The sequence below is a fragment of the Carya illinoinensis genome, chromosome 13, assembly GCF_018687715.1.
Source record: "Carya illinoinensis cultivar Pawnee chromosome 13, C.illinoinensisPawnee_v1, whole genome shotgun sequence".
NCBI classification, from domain to species: domain Eukaryota; kingdom Viridiplantae; phylum Streptophyta; class Magnoliopsida; order Fagales; family Juglandaceae; genus Carya; species Carya illinoinensis.
The window spans coordinates 13,704,945-13,725,452 of NC_056764.1; the positions used below are offsets into that span (position 1 = coordinate 13,704,945).

Below are 20,508 nucleotides of genomic sequence, written 5' to 3' on the forward strand. Positions count from 1 at the left end.
GGGTTGTGGTATAGAAGAAACGAGAAAATTTATGAGAACAAATTCCTTTTAAATGAACAGGTTGTGGATTATGCTTTATCCTTGTTGAAAACTCACAAGGAAGCTATTGCATTGAAAAAGAGAAGACCAATCAAAACAGTGCTACTGGATTCACCCTTCTCAAGACACTTTGAAACTGAACGTTGATGGTGCTATTTTTTACGACTAATTGAGAACAGGGGTGAGGGTAATATTAAGAGACCACAAAGGATGTTATTTTGTCAGCTAGTAACAAGGAATATAAAGTAAATGATCCTACTGAAATAGAATATTTATTGTTTATGTTTTGATGCTTGCAATTGTCTGTTCACACACAAGACCTTATCCTGGAAAGTGATTCTCTGCTTATGGTAGATGAAATTAAGCTGAAGGGGAGTCCGTGTTCCTTATGGGGAACCTCATTATTGAGATAAAAGAGCTGCTCAGAGGCTTGCTAGATATGTTTAGGGAATTCAACACATTGGGCGTTTAGGGACTGAAACTGCTCACAGGCTTGCCAGATATGTACTTTGGCATGTAAATGATCTCTGTATGGTGGGACTCCTTCCCTACTTATATTTCACAAATCATCTGGTCTGAGAAACGGTAAGGCTTTTGATTGAATGAAGATGTTTTGCTATATAAAAAGAAAACAAAACCCAACTAATTAGGTTAATCACTAGATTCACACGTATGATCTTGCAGGCCATCCATTTTTGCCGTTGATAGCTCGAGAGTTTGCAAAAGAATACGTAAATTATTAAATGGGTAGGAAAATTTGGAATCATGTATATGTTGAAATTAAACCATACAATGAGAGAATTCATATCTATGAGATCATGCCAGTACTCTCAAATATTTTTGAGTTATAGATGCTAGCTTCTGACATTTCGATCTGCACAATCTCAGACGTCGAATCCATGGCTTGATCAAGTTCCTTATCATGATCATGTTCATGAACTCCTTGATGCTCATATTGTTCTTCAACAATTTCATCAGCTAATTCGTTGGAAACATGAGCTTTGATCTCGCCCTCATTAGACAATGCCGGCACTCGGTGATGATGATGTGAAGGCAAATCCAACGGATCCAGGGTTCTATTACTGCTTGATCCTGATCGTACAGAAACATCCTGCCCCCTTTTCTTCCTTTCCCTTGCTTCAGCATACCATTGATTTATTGCATGCACCGTTTGTCCTTCTAGGCCGACTCTGCTCTTGAATTGTGATCCCATCTGTGCATGTGCAAGCCATGTACAACGACAACTTATAATGTTATATTCAAGATGCAATCTATGTGCAATACCATATTTCACTTAAATGGATATGTGGTATCTATTTAGCATAAAATAATAGGCATTTTGGTCATTTCACACCATGCATGTACCTGGGTTACAAGAGCGTAGAGGGGAAGAGTAATGTAACTGCACAACACTTGAACTGTCACCCTGAAGATAAAATAAGAAGACAACATATATATTAATTAGGAAGAAGAAGAAGAAACTTACAAAACAAAAAGAAGAAAGAGATCGACCCACGTACGCTAATGCTACTCGGACAACGATGATTTCAATATTTTCATGGTAGCAAGACTTGATCCCATATTGCCACTGAAAATTAGAAAGTAATTAAACAAAGATGGTCCAACTTGTTTGGAAATAAATGCACATGACACAATCACTCGACTGCATGCATTGAGTTTAAAGCATGCGATTATCATGACCAAATGGAAGCAAGCTGCCAAGCATACCGTGACCCAAACGAAGAAAGCAAGCTCAAATGCATTCTGGAAATGGTTAAGAAATTAAATCAAATATAAAATTAGTTAAACAGTCATGAATTGATCTAACGGAGCAATTATCCAAAGTAGTACTAAAGATTCCTTTTTCTTTTTACCGTAAACAAAGTAAAATGCAGAATGGTCAAGACGAATTGGGGTCGATTGAACCAGAAATGACTGTCATTGAGTTGCACCACAGGTGTTCCTTTGATCACGCTATTCTGATCTTTGAGCTGAAGAGCCATTCTTGCTACAATTATTTCCAGTTTGGTTCCAAGAAGTAGCACTAACTGCACAGTATAAATAAATATATCAAAATCGTCGAGTACTATCACTAATTAATCATGTAATATCTTAAAATTTTGAATACGTACAATTAATGGGAGAAATGATAACCACAGATACATATGCCAACCTGATTAAGATCATCATAAATATCATTAGTTAATAATTAATGCTGTTTAAATTGATACATGAAATTGATGATCTTACAACACGTTCATGAACATTTTGTGCTGTTTGAAAACATTCTTCTCCGTATATATACATATGGTAGAAAGAGGGCATTTTGCTCACCGTGCACGTCGAGAAGAATGAAGACGACAACAATAAACCACATGGAAGGGCTGTCCAAAAGTGTGAAAATTAATATCATGATCTTATAATATTTGGATCTCATACAATGAAAGAAATACATTATTATTCATCATCTTATTATTGATCATCATGATCGTTTTGATATAATATTAGTCGACGATTGAAAATATATAATTACCAACAAAAAGATTTCCAAGATTCCCCGAAAGAATAAAATAGTGTTTTGGGCTGCAAACTTTCATGATGTTGGCTCTATCAAATCCTCAATTTCATTTTAATTCTAACAAATTCTGGAAAAAGTAAAGAGATTTTTAGAACTAATTAATTCTTAAGAGTACTGCTACAGTTACAAAGAGATTTTAATAAAAATATACTCACAATTAAGTACTTGGTTTCATGTGTTAAATATGGCTTAAATATTTCTCAGCTTAATATATATATTGAGATTATTAAATAATTTTATGTGATATATGTAACTGCTAATTACAAAACGTCTAGCTAGCTAGCATCATAGACCGACGACCGTTTGATATAAGCAAAAAAATCGATCAACCAAATTGGTCACAGACAGATGATCAGATATTCATGCAGGATCAAATAAGAGTATAATTAAATTAACAACCTGATGCCAACCACAGCTTTGAAATCCTCGTCCAGCGAACGTTGTATGTACTTTTGGAAGTTGAAGGAGTTATTTGTTGACATATGGGCCTATAAAATCAGTGGAACTGAGTTAGATAATATTCTTCATTGGAAAACTTACTTTAATGCAAATGGATTATTTAAAATAAATCTACAAAATAACATGGTATGGTTTGATATGATATATTAAATTATAAATTAAGTTATTTTTATCGTAAAATAAATAATCTAGCAGGTCACATAAAGTCACGTCACTTTGTGAGTTTACTTTTACAGAATCCATTTATATTTGTAGCACTTCGATCTCTATGCTCACATTATCTTAGTATTTTTCAAAAAATGCTTTGTTTGTATCCTTGAATGAGCTCAGCTAAGCTCATCTTAGATTCTGTTTTAGACCTATCCAAATATCTAAATATATAACTCTCAAATCACTAAATATTACTTAACTCAAAACCTCTTTACATGTAGGACACATAATTTTTTTTAACTCAACATCTCTTTACTATGTCGGACCTACAATATTTTTCAACTTCCTATAAATATATCTAAACTCATCTTAAATATTCAAACACATACAAACTTATCTTAGTTGGACTCTACAAAATTCACTCCACTATATATCTTAACTCACTACTATTTATAAATAATTCAACTTATTTCAATTCAGCTTAACATACAAACATATTTTAATGCGAGACTTATATAACTTAAAATTATATCTAATATTAAGTAACCTTCTCAATTATCTGAACAACAGGAGTTGAAAATTTAGAAAAGAGATAGAGAAACTAACCGAGATAAAGCCATGGCGTAGAGTTAGGTAGTCAACTTTGGCCACTGAATTGAAGAATTGTCGGAAGAAGCATTTCTGTTCCAATTCAAATTTGAGCAAACGACGGTATGGTCAGAATTAGAAAAATATTGTTCTTTTATTTTATATTTAATACATTTTAAGTGCCTGAACATCAATAAATATATAGCATATTGATTAATTAAGAAAGAAAAGGAATAATTACTACTTACGATCCAAAGATGAAGTGATGTTCTTGTGAAAGAATTCATATGTCGGCGCCCGAACGTCGTTTGTCTTGTAATTCTAAATCGATTAGGATCTAATTAAAAAGACAGTACTCATGATGTCAGGTAACAAAAAACTCAAATTTGTAAGGAGAAAGATAATTGTAATTGTGAACGTGCAAGCGACATGTATATATTTAAAAAAAATAAATAAATACAAGATTTATATGAAAAAATTAACTTTTTAATAATGAATTCTATTTTTTTTAAAGCAATTGTATAGTATTTGCGCAATTGCTGATTATACATAGCATTACTTATCCTTTATATTTTGATCAATTTGTACATATCATTATTCAAATTATAGTGTTAGCTAGCTCGTAGGAATACTAAGGATCAAAGCATAGAGGCCTAAAAATTGATTAATTAGTATGGAATGATGGAGAGATAAATGGCGATACAATGTTTAGAATATTCTATTTTCTGATCAAGAAACATGTTAGGATACTAATGAGATATAAACTTATAAATATCTCTAATTTTATATCTCATCATGACTAGGATCCTAAAACAACCGAAGCATTTCATTCGTCAATATTAGAATAAAGATTTTACTCATGAATCATGATCATCACTACATCACAAACGTCGTTCACACATGATTTTTTATTTTTATTTTTTATTCTTTGGCAAATATATGATATAGGGATAATGATCAGTAGAATAATTCAATTAGTTTATACTGAATAAAATAAAATAAAAACAAGTATGGACTGGTGTGCGGTGTATGAGATGATGACTCTTATCACATTATCACATTAGCAAATAAAAACAAGCAAACCTCCATCACATTATTTTAAAAAAAGAAGCTCTTGCCTTTTATAATTATTCAATGGACTCTAATTATAGTGACTCAAGGAAGGACCAAATCATGTTTAAACCCATATTCTTTAAAAGACTAATAATCAAGAGGATCATAGTCATATTCATGAAGATGCATGCCCCACATTGATCTGCTAGTGCTGTCTTTATAGCTAAAAGCCGAGGATAGACGTCGATATATCGTTAGCCTCTCGTATAGATACGATTATAAAAATGCCAACCTTTAATTACAACACACCGAACGACTTCAATAATTTAAAGCTTTGTGCTTTTAAAAACAAAGTCGTGGTTGGTTTCCACCACCTCTAATGGGAAATGGAAAGGAAAAAAAAAAAAAAAACAGAGACCTTATTTAATATGGGGTTAAAGAGATGGAAAATAAACAAAGATCGCCCACCTTGCTAGGTATACGTTTAGAAAAAAAAAAAAAAGGTGAATAAGAAGATGATCATGGCTGTGATCTTGTGAGATTCTGTCTATATTTTAGCAAGTGGACAAACAAAGAGACTGGGAAAGCTAACGTTCCCGTCAAGGTAGACCAGACACAAAAAAATGACTTAACGCAGAAGCTAATATAATGAATTAATGAGTAAAGAATAAGTTCAATTAATATATGTTATATAATATATGGAGATCTTGTACAGTTTTTTCATTCGAAAATATAGCAACATGTTATATATACATATATACACACACACACACTTTTTATCCCTTTTTTTAGTTTTATATTTACAGAGACATTTCTAGATCTTAGAATTAAAGAAGACCCCGATTTCATGCGAAGACTAATTTTTAAAATATTTTTAGAACAGCTAACAATTTTTTTTTTTTATTTTTTTTATGAATTAAAGAACTAATGACGTTTTGTTTTTGTCAATAAACAAGTTTGCAAGGAGATTAATCTCACCATTAGCCACTTGATATTCGACTGTCTGAGTTTCTCTTTCCCAAGCTTCCCAGCGCCTCATCTAATGATCATATGCAAATAATATATATATTCATCATGGCGACACATCCGGTTGCAATTAAAGAGAAAAAATCAAAGAACAATCAAGAGTTAGATTGGGAGATCAGATTGCTAGTATTCGTTGTGTTTAAAATAAATAAACCTAATGCCTCTTAATAATGACTTCGCCCCAAATGATACTACCCCTAATCTTCGGGGGCAATGAATTAGTTCACGATTGGGATCAGTTGTGAGTTTGAACCTTGATTAATTATGCAGTTATTATAAGTAGTCATATTAGTTACAATTATGAGTCGTGCAAGCGCCGCACATTTCTGTGAGGTTTAAACCTCACATTTCTGTGCGGCAACATGAAGTCGTGGGAAATGCCTAGCTCAACTCATGGCAAATAATTCTGTACTCACGGATTCGTATGCTCTTCATCACGTGCAAAATAGCGATGATGCGATATGGTGGAAAAAAATTAAATTCTGACGTTAAAAGTTTTATGCCACGAAGAATATACATTAATGGATTCTTTTTCCCGTTAGAAGAAAAGGGTGGCATTAAAAGATGAAATTCGTGGAAAAAAACATAATTGCCAGTAAAGTATTTGTCACCACTGTGATCTCATGGTAAATGACATGTTTCACTCCCACAGATTACTCTGGTGACAAAATCCCCACTTATTGCCACGATATTGTGTCGTGGAACAAGAACTCGTGACAATAAGCTACTTTTCTTGTAGTGTTTATCATTAAAAAATTAATTTTTCATGTAAATTTTATATTTATAATTTACTTTATTTAAAAGAAATATACTACACTTGCTATGCATAAAAACTCTATGACTACAAATATCATTTCTCCATTAAACTTACAGCTGTTTTAGGTTTGGTAAATATTGAATGTGTTGCGTACCGTTAACGGCAAAACAAATTTATCTACAGCCTTGCTTTAGTGGTCCTTACGATACGACAAAAAATTTCAACTATATATAGTACTTATTGTTCTCACTAGGCACAGATTGGTTGGGACCTGTTTGCGGTCGTTGGGGGTGAAAAAACCGCTCATGAACGCCGGTTTTGTGCTGGAGTGATCGGATCACTCCCGGCGTTTCGTGCGGTGGGCGGCCGGCACCATGATGTTTTATTATTTCAAAACTTTTAGGGAAAAATATTGGAAGATGTAATACATGGATTTCTAATATTTCTGTAGAAATGATCAGAATGTCTATATTTTGCATACCAAATCTATTCTTGTCTTCATATGAGAACAATTTATTTAGCAAGTGGGCATACGTACGTACCTTGGCCCTTCCTAAAGCCATGGTGAGAACAGTGTAGACAATATGCATAACTGCTAACACAAATATAAATGTGTTGAGCTGAAGAATCCCCTCTGGTGATATAAATGACGTCTTTCCCTGCAAATAAATCGAATGAAAGAAATATTCAGATCAAAGGAAGGAGGGAGAGAGAGAGAGAGAGAGAGAGAGAGAGAGAGAGAGAGAGAGAGAGAGAGAGAGAGAGAGAGCCTCCTCTTTTCCAAATGAATAATTAATTAAGATCAATATTATATAACGTACCTTGGAATCACAATATTCAGAAGAAGTACTGGTTTCAGCTGTAGCCAATTTTCTTCTGTCAGGTTGCCGCGGAACATTCTCAAGAACATCTTTTCCTGGGAAATAATATTCAGATGCTCCAGTCCATAAATGAGCAATTAATCCTAGTGCTTTGGTAGTTTTGGTTGTTGGACTTACACGGCAAGGAAGCATGGTATCTGCAACTCTAATCGGTATACAGATTTTGGAAATGTATCTTTGAGTTCCTGCTAATATGAGAGACATGAAACCCAAGAGAATCAACACTGCAAGGACACCATATACAAATTAGTCAACACAAACGTTTACCTCCGTTTCCAATTACCATATAACTTGTTAAAATTCTAAAACCTACCAGATTTAAGCTTCTCCAGAGCCTCGAACAAAGCTGTTTTCCGGTGTTTTCTGAGCCACTGCACCAATTAGAAGCCCAATACAGGCTGGGATTTGTAAAAATTTTCATAATTAAGAACATAATTTAAAGTAGTTTTCTTTACGGCAAACATCATGCCGTTCATGAGTTAGCAATTGTGAAGGGCCTTTCCTGCTAGTGAAAAAAAGGGTTTCTTTGAGCACCGAAAAGAAAGAAAAGTTCCTCCATCAAATTATTGCAGACCATACGGCTGCCACACACAGGTAGTATTACTACTACTACTTCCGATCGAGGTGAAAGGTTATCTTTATTTTCATCATTTTCTTGTATGTTTACTTACGTTGGAAAGGAGATGGATCAAGTGCTCCATAAAGAGAGATACGGAGATGAAGACAAAGCAAACGGTGGCTAGAGCCCAGACGGGTGTGTCTTGGAGAGAGCGAGAAGTATTGCTTCCTTCTCCCTCGGCTGCAGCCATATTTACTCCTATTTCGTCTTGAAAACTGGATCAACATCGGGAGCTAGGAGAAGTTAAAAAAGGAAAAGAACGGGGGTGGAATCAAGGTCATGAGTTCTGAAATAAAAATCCACACACCAACGAAGAAGAATTAGTAACCGGTTTTAGCTCTTCAACGCTTCTTTGAACCTCTGACTTCGCCCATTTTGGAGTCAATTTTGCGAACGATTTGCACCGGTGAAGGTATTAACTTCGGTTTTACTTTGACAGGGTTGTGAAGTTTTATGTGATTTAATATTTGAGGACCTTTAACCCTTCAAATGCTGCTTCCAAGTTCCAGCTTTGGACTCGCCCATTTTGGAGTCGGTGGTACTTAATTGCTGGTGTAGGCCGTATCTAATTTGATTGGTTCTGCTTTGTTCGGATCCAAGTCAGTTGTGTCAAGTGGGTTTGTGCAGTATGGTTTATTCATGTGGTGGCTCCATTTGATAACTCGACCCCTTTTCTTCTTCTTCTTATTCTTCTTCTTCTTCTTCTTCTTCTTCTTCTTCTTATTATTTTATTTTATTTTATTATTTTATTATTTTTATTTTTTATCAAACGATGAAACCCCTTTGTTAAGTAAACCAGATTTCATAATACATAGAGGAAATGAAATGCAAGAAATACAAAAGAAATAATTACAACATTCAACAAAAGTTATGGTGGATCCTTCCCACTGTGGAACTCCAATATACAGTCCGGAAGTTTGATGAATTCCGATATGTCTTCAAAGAAATTATTTGAAGATGCTCATTGTGCCAGTGTATGCGGGCACCAATTCTGAGTCTGGTGTATTTTGACAACCTCCCGACCATTTATCAAACTTGTTGAGAATTATTTGGCATTTCTTATCCTACATTCAATAGTCTATTATGAGATTTGTTGGGAATTGTTTAGAACTGAGATTACCACCTGCGAGTCCCCTTCAATGATGACATTCTTCCATTGTCCACCTGCTGCCATGTTGATACCAATGAAAGCTACAAGGACTTCAGCTCCATTTGCATTACAAATGGAAGAGAATTCAGTTATGCAACCCAAAACATTACCTAAGTAGTCCCTACAAACAACTCCAGCTAAACTACCATTCTTTCTCACTGCTACATCAAAGGCTATCGAAATCTATCCTAAGGCAGGAGGAGTCCAGATGGGATTATCCTGAGATATTTTGAGAACCCAGGCATACCTATGTTCGTGATAAAGGTTTTCATTCTTACCACAAATTTGTCTAAAGGTATGGATTGTGAGCCATGAATTATTTGATTTGTATAGAACTAGGCACAATCCATAGCAAGAATTGCAAATAGTTGGAAACTTCTAACATCTTGCAACTAGAGATTTAGTTTAGCAGCAGGTTGGAGAATAACCTAAATCCAATTAGTGATGTCATTACCAGCTATATCCTCAATATTTAAGGGCCTAGAAGATTGCCTCCAAAGAATTCTTGACTAGGGACAGTTTAAAAATAGATGGGAAGTTGTTTCTTCTGCTGATTAACAGATAGGGTAGAGAGCCTAGTTATTGCTAAGGGAAAGGCATTGCTTTAATAAAGATCTGGTGGGAAGAATATCATTCAAGATTTTCTAGGTGAGGAGCTTAAGGGTCTTGAACATGGAGAGACCAAAGCAGTTTCCAAATGCGGGGAGTGTGTAGAATTTCCTGACTATGGGAGTTAGAAACAATAGTAACATAATCAGATTTAATAAAGAATTTGTCACTAGAGTGGTGGACCCATTTGAGGCTATAACTCATATTCTAGAAATTATATTGCATAAGAGGGATTTTGAAAATCTCTCTTACCGTGGAACCCGAGAAGAGGGCTTGCAAGAGAAGGTTATTCCACCTTCTTGTTCCTCGAGAGTAAGCTCAAAAACTCTCACGTTAGGGTCATTGAAGATGTCAGGAGAAGAAGGCATTGGTAATGCTAGGAAGATGGATGGAATCCAAGAATCTTTCCACACAAAGGTATTGACCCCATTATTAATTTGATGACAGAAACTATTTGCGAGGAACTCCCTTTGCTTGGCCAAGCCTTTCCAAAATCTAGAATCATTTCGCTTAATGGAAACTTCAAACCAAGAGTTTGCTTGCAAATAAGTACTGGAGAGTACCTTTTTCCAAAGACTAGAATCATTTTGAAGAAGGGCCCAACCAAGTTTACTTAGAAGAGCTCTATTGAAATTTGAAGTAAGTCTCAACTCCAGTCCATCCATGGATTTGGGTTTGCAGATGGAGTTCCAAGACTATGGAGTGAAATTGTGGGCCTTTTTAGGATCAAATATCCACCAAAATCTCATAAGGGATCTATCAATACTACTTGCAATAGTCTTTGGGAGGAGTATACTAGACATCATGTAGGTTGGAATGACACTAGCTACCAATCTTATCAAGGTTGTTCTATTAGATCGAGATAAAAGTTTAGCCTTCCATCTAGCTAATTTCCCTTGGATTTTTTCTTTAATCACTTAAAAAAAAAACTCATATTGTTTCTATCCAGATTTAGGGGGAGGCCTAGATACTTCGGATTTCTAGTGTGAGCCTAAACCCTAGGATAGCTCTAATATCTCTGAGGGAGGGGGGAGGAGTTTTTGTGCTGAAATGAATGAAGGATTTGTTTTGATTAAATCTTTGACCCAACCACTTAGAGTACTTGTCAAGACATTTAAAAAAAGAATGGGCATTCCTAACTGAAGTTGCTCTGAATAAGATAAGATCATCCGCAAAAAGAAGGTGAGTTATCATAGGCCCACCCCTACCCATTTTAATACCTCAAATATTGCCCAAATTTTCCTCCCTATTAATCAATCTTGAGAGAACTTCACTACTGATGATAAAAAGGAAAGGAGAAAGAGGGTCACCTTACCTTAAGGGCTTATTGGGTTGAATGTAGCCACAAGGCTCACCATTTATTAACACAGAGAAGGAGGCAGAGGTAATGCAAGTTCTTATCCAATTAAACCATTTCTCATGAAAGCCTAGGCAGTTAAGAATACCTAGAAGAAATTCCCACTCCATAAAGTCAAAAGCTTTTTCCATGTTAATTTTGATGACTATTAAACCTTTCTTCCTTCTAGTCTTTTTTATAAATTGAAAACTTTCTTGGGCCACAATAGTATTCTCTTGAATGATTTTCCTAGGGATAAAGGCAGATTGGTAGGGTGAAATGAAGGTGGTGAGAACTTTTTTGAGCCTGTTAACTAGGATTTTTGCGATGATTTTGTAGCACACATTGGAGAGACTAATAGGCCTAAACTGATAGACGGTAATAAGAGAATCAGCTTTTGGAAGTAAGACAATGTTTGTGTGTGATTTAACTCTTGCAAGAAATGTCCATTTTAAAAGAAATGCTTGATAACCCTATTAAGATCGTCTTTTATGATCTCCTAGAAATGCTTATAGAAGAAACTCGTAAAACCATCAGGACTAGGGGATTTGGAGGAGGGAGTTTGTTCGATAGTTTCCAGAATTTCCTTATCAGATGGAATCATGCAAAGCCATTCATTTTCACTAGGAGAGATTTGCTCAGGAAATAGATTTTCAAGAGCATGTAGAAAGATTGGTTAAGAGGATTGATAGTTTGGCTAAAATGGTCCAGAAACATTGTTTTAATAATAGAGGGGGTCATTAATCCATTGATTTGCAGAGTTTTTTAAATAGGAAATGTTGTTTCTTCTTCTTCTCATTGTGGAGGTTACATGAAAGAATTTCGTATTAAGATCAGTAGTTATCAACCACTGAAGTCTTGATTTTTACCTCCATAAGATTTCTTCTCTTTTCAATTGTTCCGAGAGACAGATTTTCAGATTTTCCTCTAATTGGATGGATTCTTCATAGGGCTCTTCAGATTGAATTTGAGATAATTGGCAATTTAGATTTTTTGTCATTGTCTGGATATGGCCAAAGTTTATCCTATTCCATGTTGTGAGAGCTTTCCTAACAAATTTTAGTTTTTGAGAATGAATGAATGAAGGGGAACCTACAACTCTACTATCCCAACTGCTCTTAATGACTTGGAGGCAGCTTGGATCCTGAGCTCAAAATTCTTCAAATTTAAAAGAGTGACAATTTTTTTTTTTTTTTTAAGACTGTTGTGTCCAGAAGTTGAGGAGCATGATCAAAGGTATGGATGGGCAAGTGCAAGATTTTAGTGTCCGGCAACAGTAGAGTCCAATTAGTGTTTGCAATACTTCTATCTAATCTCTCTCGAATATGATCGTTGCTAGTTTTGTTATTAGACCAAGTGAATTTAGAGTCTTGAAATCCTAAGTCTCCTAGACCATGTTCGTTCATAAAAAGCTTAAGCCCTGACAGATGAAGAAGCAAAGGACCAACCACTGAATTTTTCAAATTGAGTAATGATAGAATTCAAATCAGCTAAGCCTAAAATAGGACTAGGATACATTGCTGCTATAGAGTTAACAAGAGACCAAAAATTTTGTTTTTCCTACAATTGAGTAGGACAGTAGGCTAGTAATAGAAGCTAGGGAGTATGCATAGGGTCTGAATACACTAACAAAGCCATAGTATTACTATTAACAAAGATAGGTTCAACATCAATGCTAGGTCGCCACATACATAACAAACCTCCCATTTCCTTGGGGTAGGGATATGTAAGTACAAAGAAAACCCAAGCCTATTTACAACACCCACAATATTATTATCCGAAAGAAGTGTTTTTAAAAGAAAAATTAAATCAGGGAGGTGAATCCTGATTTGTGCCCTTAAACTATGGATTGTAGGTGGTCGGACAGTGCCTCTGCAATCTAGGTAATGATTCTCATATCTTTTTTTTTTGTTTTTGGGAGGGGGGGGGGGGGGAGGGATGGTTAGGGTCCTCCACCTCAGCCATTTTGATAACAGACAGTTCATTCTTAGAATAGGAATGTTCGTTACCAGCCTCAAAATGTTGGTCAGCACTACTGATTTTCTTTCTTTGTTCCAGCTTCTCCATTTTGAATGTTTTCCTTACACCTCTCCCTTTTTCCAGGGCCATGAGCATCTCCCCTGCATCCTCTATATCGCCAATGTCTTTTTGAAGTTGAGGACAAGTTACAGAAGTGCGCTAAGCTGCTGCTCTTTTTTTTTTGGGGGGGGGGGGGATTTCAGTATCATAGTGAGTCAAGTTCCTTTTGTTATTTCGCACTTGCATTTCCAGTGGGTGCTTGAGTTGGATAAGGTTTGGATTTGGTTTTAGATGGGTTGGAGTGGTTGTTACTTGTTCTAGCGGTAAAGGGGATGAGATGATTGAGTTCAGAATGCTAACTTCAATGTTTGCGGATTTCAGGTTAGGGCTCTAGGCAGGAGATGCGATTTCTGCACATCCTTCGATTGGGGATTCTTTTGGGTCTATACTTGAGAGTTCCTTGGGGTATGGGGCCTTGCACAGAGATGATAATGGGATAGAATTTGGGCCAACCATTTCTACAGGATTGGCCTCCTGCAGGTCTTGCGGGCTAAATGCAACAGGGATAACTTCAATGGGCCTTCTTTGAGATAGGGAATTTTGAGTATGAGGTTTATTCACATGACTCTTTTGAGTTTCAAACGTTGGACCATTGAGGAAGTCAAAGCTCTGGAGAATTTTGTTGTAAATGGAAGGACCTGAGATGATCTGGCTGGTGGGCTTCTGTAGGAAGGTAGGACTAGGCTCTGGTTTATTTGATCTCAGTAGAGTACGTGTGCCCATGATCATTGGAGAAGTTGACCCCTTATGTGGACTTAATTCTTAAAGAGATTGATATGTATTGCAGAATTTTGAAGGGTCGGTTGTTTCGTAAGTTAAGGTAAGGGAAGGGCTCAAGAAGGTTTTGGTGTTTGAGGGAGTTAAGGTTGGGCTGGTAGAAATTAATGGGCTGACAAACTTGGTCCACTGTTCATCCTCTCTTCCATGTGACTTCTGCTTGTCTTCGTCCACCATTAAAGCATGACTTTCAGCATCGGCACTCCAAGTTTCAACACTAGGCATTCTGGCAAAGATATTGATCGTGTTATTGTTATTTTTGAGCTTTGAAAAACAGTATATCTTGTCCACGAACATCTTCCCTTTGGCTTTGCTGAAAAAATTTTTTTAGTAGATGCCCTGGCCTGAGAATTGCTTGAGACTAGTTCTCTATTTGATAACCTGACTTGATAAGGATTTGTTACCATTCTTGTTTTTTTGTGAATTTTTAATGGGACTTGGGCCATGGAGTGCAGGCTAGGGTTGGTTTGTGACTCGAGAATTCTCAAGTAGAAAGTTCGCGATATAGGTCACTTGAGCAAAACTCAGGCAGAGAGTTTGTCCGAATGAATAACCTAGTAATTGTGAAATTAGAGTTTTTACCGAACAACACTATAAATATATATAATTAATGGACAATATGGCCGGTATGGAATAGTGTATTTTGCCCCAAAGTGTATTTTGTCTTTCATCAAGATAATAAAATCATTTTTAGCTCCCTAGATGTAGGCACGTTACTGACTCTAATATAGATTTTAGTTTACTCATCTTTCTACAATTTATATCAAGATAATTTTACAATACAATTTAACATAATAAATTAACAACAATAAATTGTTTTCATGCAAAGAAATATTAAATCGACCATATAGCACACTCATAATGGGAAATAGCTTTCAAATTACAGTTCATAGTCCCAAGAATTTCCTCTAAAAAATTTCAAAATGCTTGTACATACACAAATAAACAAGTTAAACATCAAATAATAGGAAAGTTAGTTATCAAACATGAAAACAATATCAAAATCAAGCATTTTGTTAGAAATTATAATGCAAAAAAAAAAAAAAAAAAAAACTTGCTAACTTGTTACCTCTTAGTCAAAGAGGCTTAAATTGACAACTTCACAACAAATATAGGCCACTGATGGAATGAAGGAGTGGTGAATGGACTCCGAAGAGATGAGACATATTAGAAAAATCACAGTAATATATTAGATAAGAGGTGAATGGAGGAGATGAGTGAAAGAGCTTGGTTTTAGCCCGTTAGAACGGATGCCTCTTGTCTGGCTAAGGGGTAGGTCATGAGTTTGGTTAGAACGGATGCTTCTTGTCTGGCTAAAGGGTAGGTCATGAATTTGGTTAGAACGGATGCCTCTCGGTTTGTGTCTCGCTTGAGTCCACTGTCGCACAAGACTCGAGCAAACTTACGGGTAAGCTTCGCTTGGGCGCTAGGTAGAGTGACATACTGGGTGAACTCTATGTTTCCTATTTTTTACTCAAAAACTAGGCTCCACATACAACCCAACAATCTCTCACTTGGAGACTAGTTCTCCACATGCCATTAACTGTTTCCAACCCAAGCCCTACTACCTTTGTAGCTCACAGATCCCGTCTTTAAGCAAAAAGAATCACTGAAGTCAAGCCCGACTTCAGTCTCTTGCGTACATCGCCTTTAGTCAGCACATCCAATAGGAGTATCTGGTCTTGAACCGATCTTGGCAATCTTAGCCAACTACCCCAGGCTTACATGAGAAACGATAAAGCTGACTCCCTTTGGCTTCCTCATATATTTCCCTCGATCAAGCCTGTCTTTTTGCACACTTGGATTTCCTTGCACATCACTGGACCCCGATGTTAAATATAAAGAGTTAAATATCTTACCATGTGCTAAGACCAGCACACCCATAGTGATCTTCCAAGCTTATCCAGAGAACGTTATTGCATAATCGTTGTAATCAAGTTGTCCCATAGAAATCGAGTTTTTCTTCAGATTTGGGATGTGTCTGAGTTGCTATAAAGTCCACACGCCCTTGTTTGGAAGTGTGATGCGCACATCACCCTCTATCACTACATCCAGTGCCTCTCCACCAATCACATACATCTTTCCAAGATCACTAGCAACATAGTTTTGTATAATCTTTTGATGTGAGGTGCTATGGAACTAAGCTCCTGAGTCCAACACCCAATCATCAATCGAACTGTGCACTACAAGAGTTAGGGCATCACGTATTTCTTTAACCACTACATTCACCACATTATACTCAGCACTTTCTTGATTCTGACAGTCTCTCTTGATGTGGCTCATTTTGCCACAACTTCAACACGTGATCTGCTGTCTAGATCTCGTCTTGCTTTTGCCTTTGTTCTTGGAGCTTGACCTGTCATATCTTCTACCCTGATTATCAATGTTCAAGGCTGATCTCGAACCTAAGAACTCATCGAAGTCTCTTCTACGTACCTCTTCAGCAAGGATCAGGTTACGTACGTCATCGTACTTTAGTTTCATCTTGCTGACTGACCTACTCACAACCGTCCTCATGGCTTCCCAATTATTTGGCAGTGATGCCAACAGAATCAACGCTCTGATCTCATCATCAAACTCAATTTATACATTAGATAGTTGATTTGTGATCCTATTGAATCCATTCAGGTCTTTGGCAAAAGACACACATTTTGACATCCTCAAATTGAACAACTTTTTTCATTAGGTGCACTTTGTTCTTCGTCGAAGGCTTTTCATATATACCTGAAAAAGATGCCATGAGATCTGTCATGGTTCTATCCTTATTGACATTGTGTGTCACTATTCTGGACAATGTCAACTGAACAATCCCCAAAACTTGTCGATTTAACAGGGTCCACTTAGCATCATCCATGCTCTCTGGCTTCTTTCCTACAATAGAAGATGTAGCCTCTTCCCATAGAGGTAGTTCTCCATTTGCATCTTCCAATACCCAAAATCAATGCCATTGAACTTCTAAATCCCGAGTGCTTTCACTTTGTCTCCAACCATCATTCTCCTTCATATCTGATCTTGGCTCTTGATACCAGTTGTTATGGTAAACACACACACACACACACCAACGATGGCAACCAATGTAAACAAGCACACGATCAAGAAAACTCACAACACACAATTTACATGATTCGACAACTTGTCTATATCCGCAGAGTTGCAAGAATCTTATTAACTAGAGTAGATTACAATCACTCAATTTCAACTCCTCTCTCTAGAGATATTTGCTCTCATACAATATGCATTCACTTGACTATTGTTCTCTTTGAAAAATATGTTGCAAATTGTACACAATAAGTCAAATATTACATATTTATAGTAAATAGCGTTGGAAATCCTAATTGGCAAAAATTGGGTCATTCGCTCTAGTGGAGTGTCAAGTGCGCCTCGAGCGAACAACCAATCAACATTAGCTCGAGCAGTGTGTCGAGTATAGATCGAGCGAACACTAGAGTTTGTGTCTCGCTTGAGCCCTTTGTCATGCGAGACTGAAGCGAACTCACAGGTTGAGTTTTGCTCGAGGCCACTATCTGGCGCACCTCGAGCGAACTCACAGGTTGAGCTTCGCTTAAGAGCCAAGTCGAGCGACAATCGAGGGAGCTCTCTATTTCTTGATTTTTTGCCCAAAAACCAGGCTCCACATACAACCTAACAGTATGCAACTTCAGTTAGCCTTCTAACTTGAAGATGGGGGCGATAAGTATTAGAGGTGGAGGATATTAGTTTTTTTTTGGAGGCAATGGTGATATCTTGGCCTTACCAGTCTCCAAGTGGGAGAATTGTTGGATTTGTGGAGCGTAGTTAATTGTTCTGGCGGTTCGATTTGATGACTCAACATGGATTCGTTACAACTTTTCTAGTAGATTTTCAATTAGGTTGTGGTTGATAGGCCCAAGCCTCAATGAACATGGAGGAACCTTGCGGGGGTCTTTCCCAGAATTTTTTTTTTTTTACCTAGTTTGTGATTTAAAAAACTCCAGAAAGAAAGTTTCCTCGACACTCTTGCTACATGTCACTTGAGCGAAGCTCGGGTAGAAAGTTCGCTCGACATATTGCTCGAGAGAACATCAGATAAAGAGTTTACTCGAGACTTACTCGACACTTTGTTAAAGCGAATAATCCTGTAATTGTGAAATTAGAGTTTTTGCCATACAATCTTATAAATATATAATTAATGAATAGTATAAGTGGTCTAGAATAGTGTTTTTCATCTCAAAGTATATTTTAGCTTCCTCAATATAATAAAATTCTCTGCATCTCCGTAGATGTAGGCACGTTGTCGAAACACGTAAATGTTTGTGTTATGTGATTGATTTATTGTTTTACATTATTTTCTTGAATCAATTTTCACAACAAAATATGCACTTGAGTGGGTCTTGTAGTGGGTCTTGTAGTATTGATTGATGCCTATATAAAGGCGATATTAAATTATTAATAAATATTGTATGACACACTTCATATGTTTATCATTCTTGAAATTTTCAAATCTATAATTAAGCTTGATGAACACATAATAAAGTACTCTCTCAAATCACCTTTACGGCCACCGTCAGTATTTGTGGGCACCAGTTTGTTCCAAAACATACCAGATTCTCATCCACTATTTTTGTCAAACAATGAGAACCCAAGAATTAGCAATGAAAATTTGCGCACTGCCATAGAAAGGGGCATTGACAATCAATTGTCCGGCTAGATTGACTAATGAAAAGGATTGCCCTTATTTATAAAGTCAAACACTACAAAAAAAAAAAAAAAAAAAAAAAAGTACAAAGTCATATATTAAAAGAGAAATTATTCTCCTCAGTCATTATTCACTACTGCACACCCCATACTTTATGAAAAACACTCATATATTCTATAAAAAGTACCTCTATACCCTATGAATAAGCTACAAGTGTATGATATGAAAATAAATAGTGACTAATACATATCACTTCTCATATTAAAAATACACTTGCGAGTAATAAAGAATAAAAGTTACATACTGGAAATATAATACAAATGCAAGTGTTTAATAACTTAATACAACACTTTGGACCCAAACCCATTAATAGCTTGAGCTCTAAAATTGATTGTTCAATGTGTCACGTTGAATATAAACTGAATTGGGCCTAGCTCATTGGAAATCCATTATCTAGTGTAAAGAAAGAGATAAGACGGATAAGATATAAGATAATGATGAGATAAGATAAGGAAAAGATAAAACCAAAAGATATTGACTTTGATCCAAAAATAGTAATTTGTGAAAGTGACATACAACAAGTAGAATTCAGCTACTCTAAAGAATGAATGAGACATATATAAGGGAGGGAATATATACAGATCTACACACCTCTTTAGAGCATCATCATCCCATTCTTCATCCTCATCCCTAAAATTTAACTCAAAATTACATTTCTTCAAATTTTTCCTTAAATTTTATTCATCTTTCAAAAACCTCCTACATCTCATTCCCCCATCCCTATCTCTATTCTATTAAATAATATTTTTCTATTATTTTTTATTACTTTTTTCTTTCACTTCTATTTACAAATTTAACTACTCAATATTTTTTCTTATTTTTTGAACTATTACTCTAGTGAATATTTTAAACAAAAATTTAAATTATTTTTTTGTGAATATGATAATATTTTTAAAATTAATTTTTTTTATATTTTCTTAATTAATTAAATTATTTTTAAAATTATTATTTAAAACTATAATAAATATGAGTATGAGAGAAAATGTAGATGATTGAAAAATTATTTATTTTATATATTAGAATAAAATATTGATAAAAATGATTTAGGGACTGAATAGTGAGTCCCCAAATATGGGGACTTACTGTTTATTCCCTAAACTTTTTTCCTAAAATAGGGATTCGGATGTGGGAGGTATTTTGATCAAAACCTTAAAATAAATTCCAAATTATAGGGATTTTAGTGCTTTGGAGAACCGGATGGGAATGCTCTTACACACATATCTCCTCTAGAATTCTATAGATCTCACAGCACGTTAATATTCCTCAAATCCTATTTAATTTGTCTATTGTATTGAGAGCTATGAGAGGTAATGAGAGATTGTAGAATTACCAAACATGGTAGATTTCTCCTCCAAACAATCTATAGAAGTAAGTAGACTTTTATGTCAAATCACTTAAATCTTTATGTCTATCTCTTTATTATATTTTATATGCTTTATTTATTATTTATTTTATGGATCATGAGTATCTAAGTACCGTATCAACGCCTAAGCCATCATTGCGGGCCATTCAATGGTATTGCACGGCTTCAACCACACCGAAAAAATGCATCAACATCTTCTATTACTTTCTTAAAGACCCCATTAGCTAGCTGTTTAAACTCTGGTAGTAAACCAAAATTATAACTGAACCAATTATTCTTCTTCATGATACTTTCCCCGCAATATAAATG

At 35.7% G+C, this 20,508-nt stretch overlaps 1 protein-coding gene across 2 annotated transcripts; it reads right to left on the bottom strand.

Annotated features, from left to right (window-relative positions):
- Positions 1 to 755: 755 nt before the first annotated feature.
- LOC122293024 (MLO-like protein 3) lies at positions 756 to 8,692 on the bottom strand. Of its 2 annotated transcripts, none has more exons than XM_043101635.1 (16): positions 8,479 to 8,692; positions 8,203 to 8,365; positions 7,845 to 7,902; positions 7,472 to 7,755; positions 7,193 to 7,309; positions 5,846 to 5,906; positions 4,063 to 4,151; positions 3,833 to 3,907; positions 3,017 to 3,105; positions 2,374 to 2,423; positions 2,172 to 2,212; positions 1,914 to 2,087; positions 1,768 to 1,803; positions 1,560 to 1,627; positions 1,405 to 1,465; positions 756 to 1,252 (listed from the first exon to the last, which is right to left on the bottom strand). In XM_043101635.1, exons 2-16 carry the CDS (start codon positions 8,338 to 8,340, stop codon positions 848 to 850), a joined length of 1,746 nt encoding a protein of 581 aa, XP_042957569.1. In that variant the 5' UTR covers positions 8,341 to 8,365; positions 8,479 to 8,692; the 3' UTR covers positions 756 to 847. The 2 variants fall into 2 exon arrangements, with proteins under 2 accessions (XP_042957569.1, XP_042957568.1); XM_043101634.1 differs by having other exon boundaries at positions 8,458 to 8,691.
- Positions 8,693 to 20,508: the final 11,816 nt, after the last annotated feature.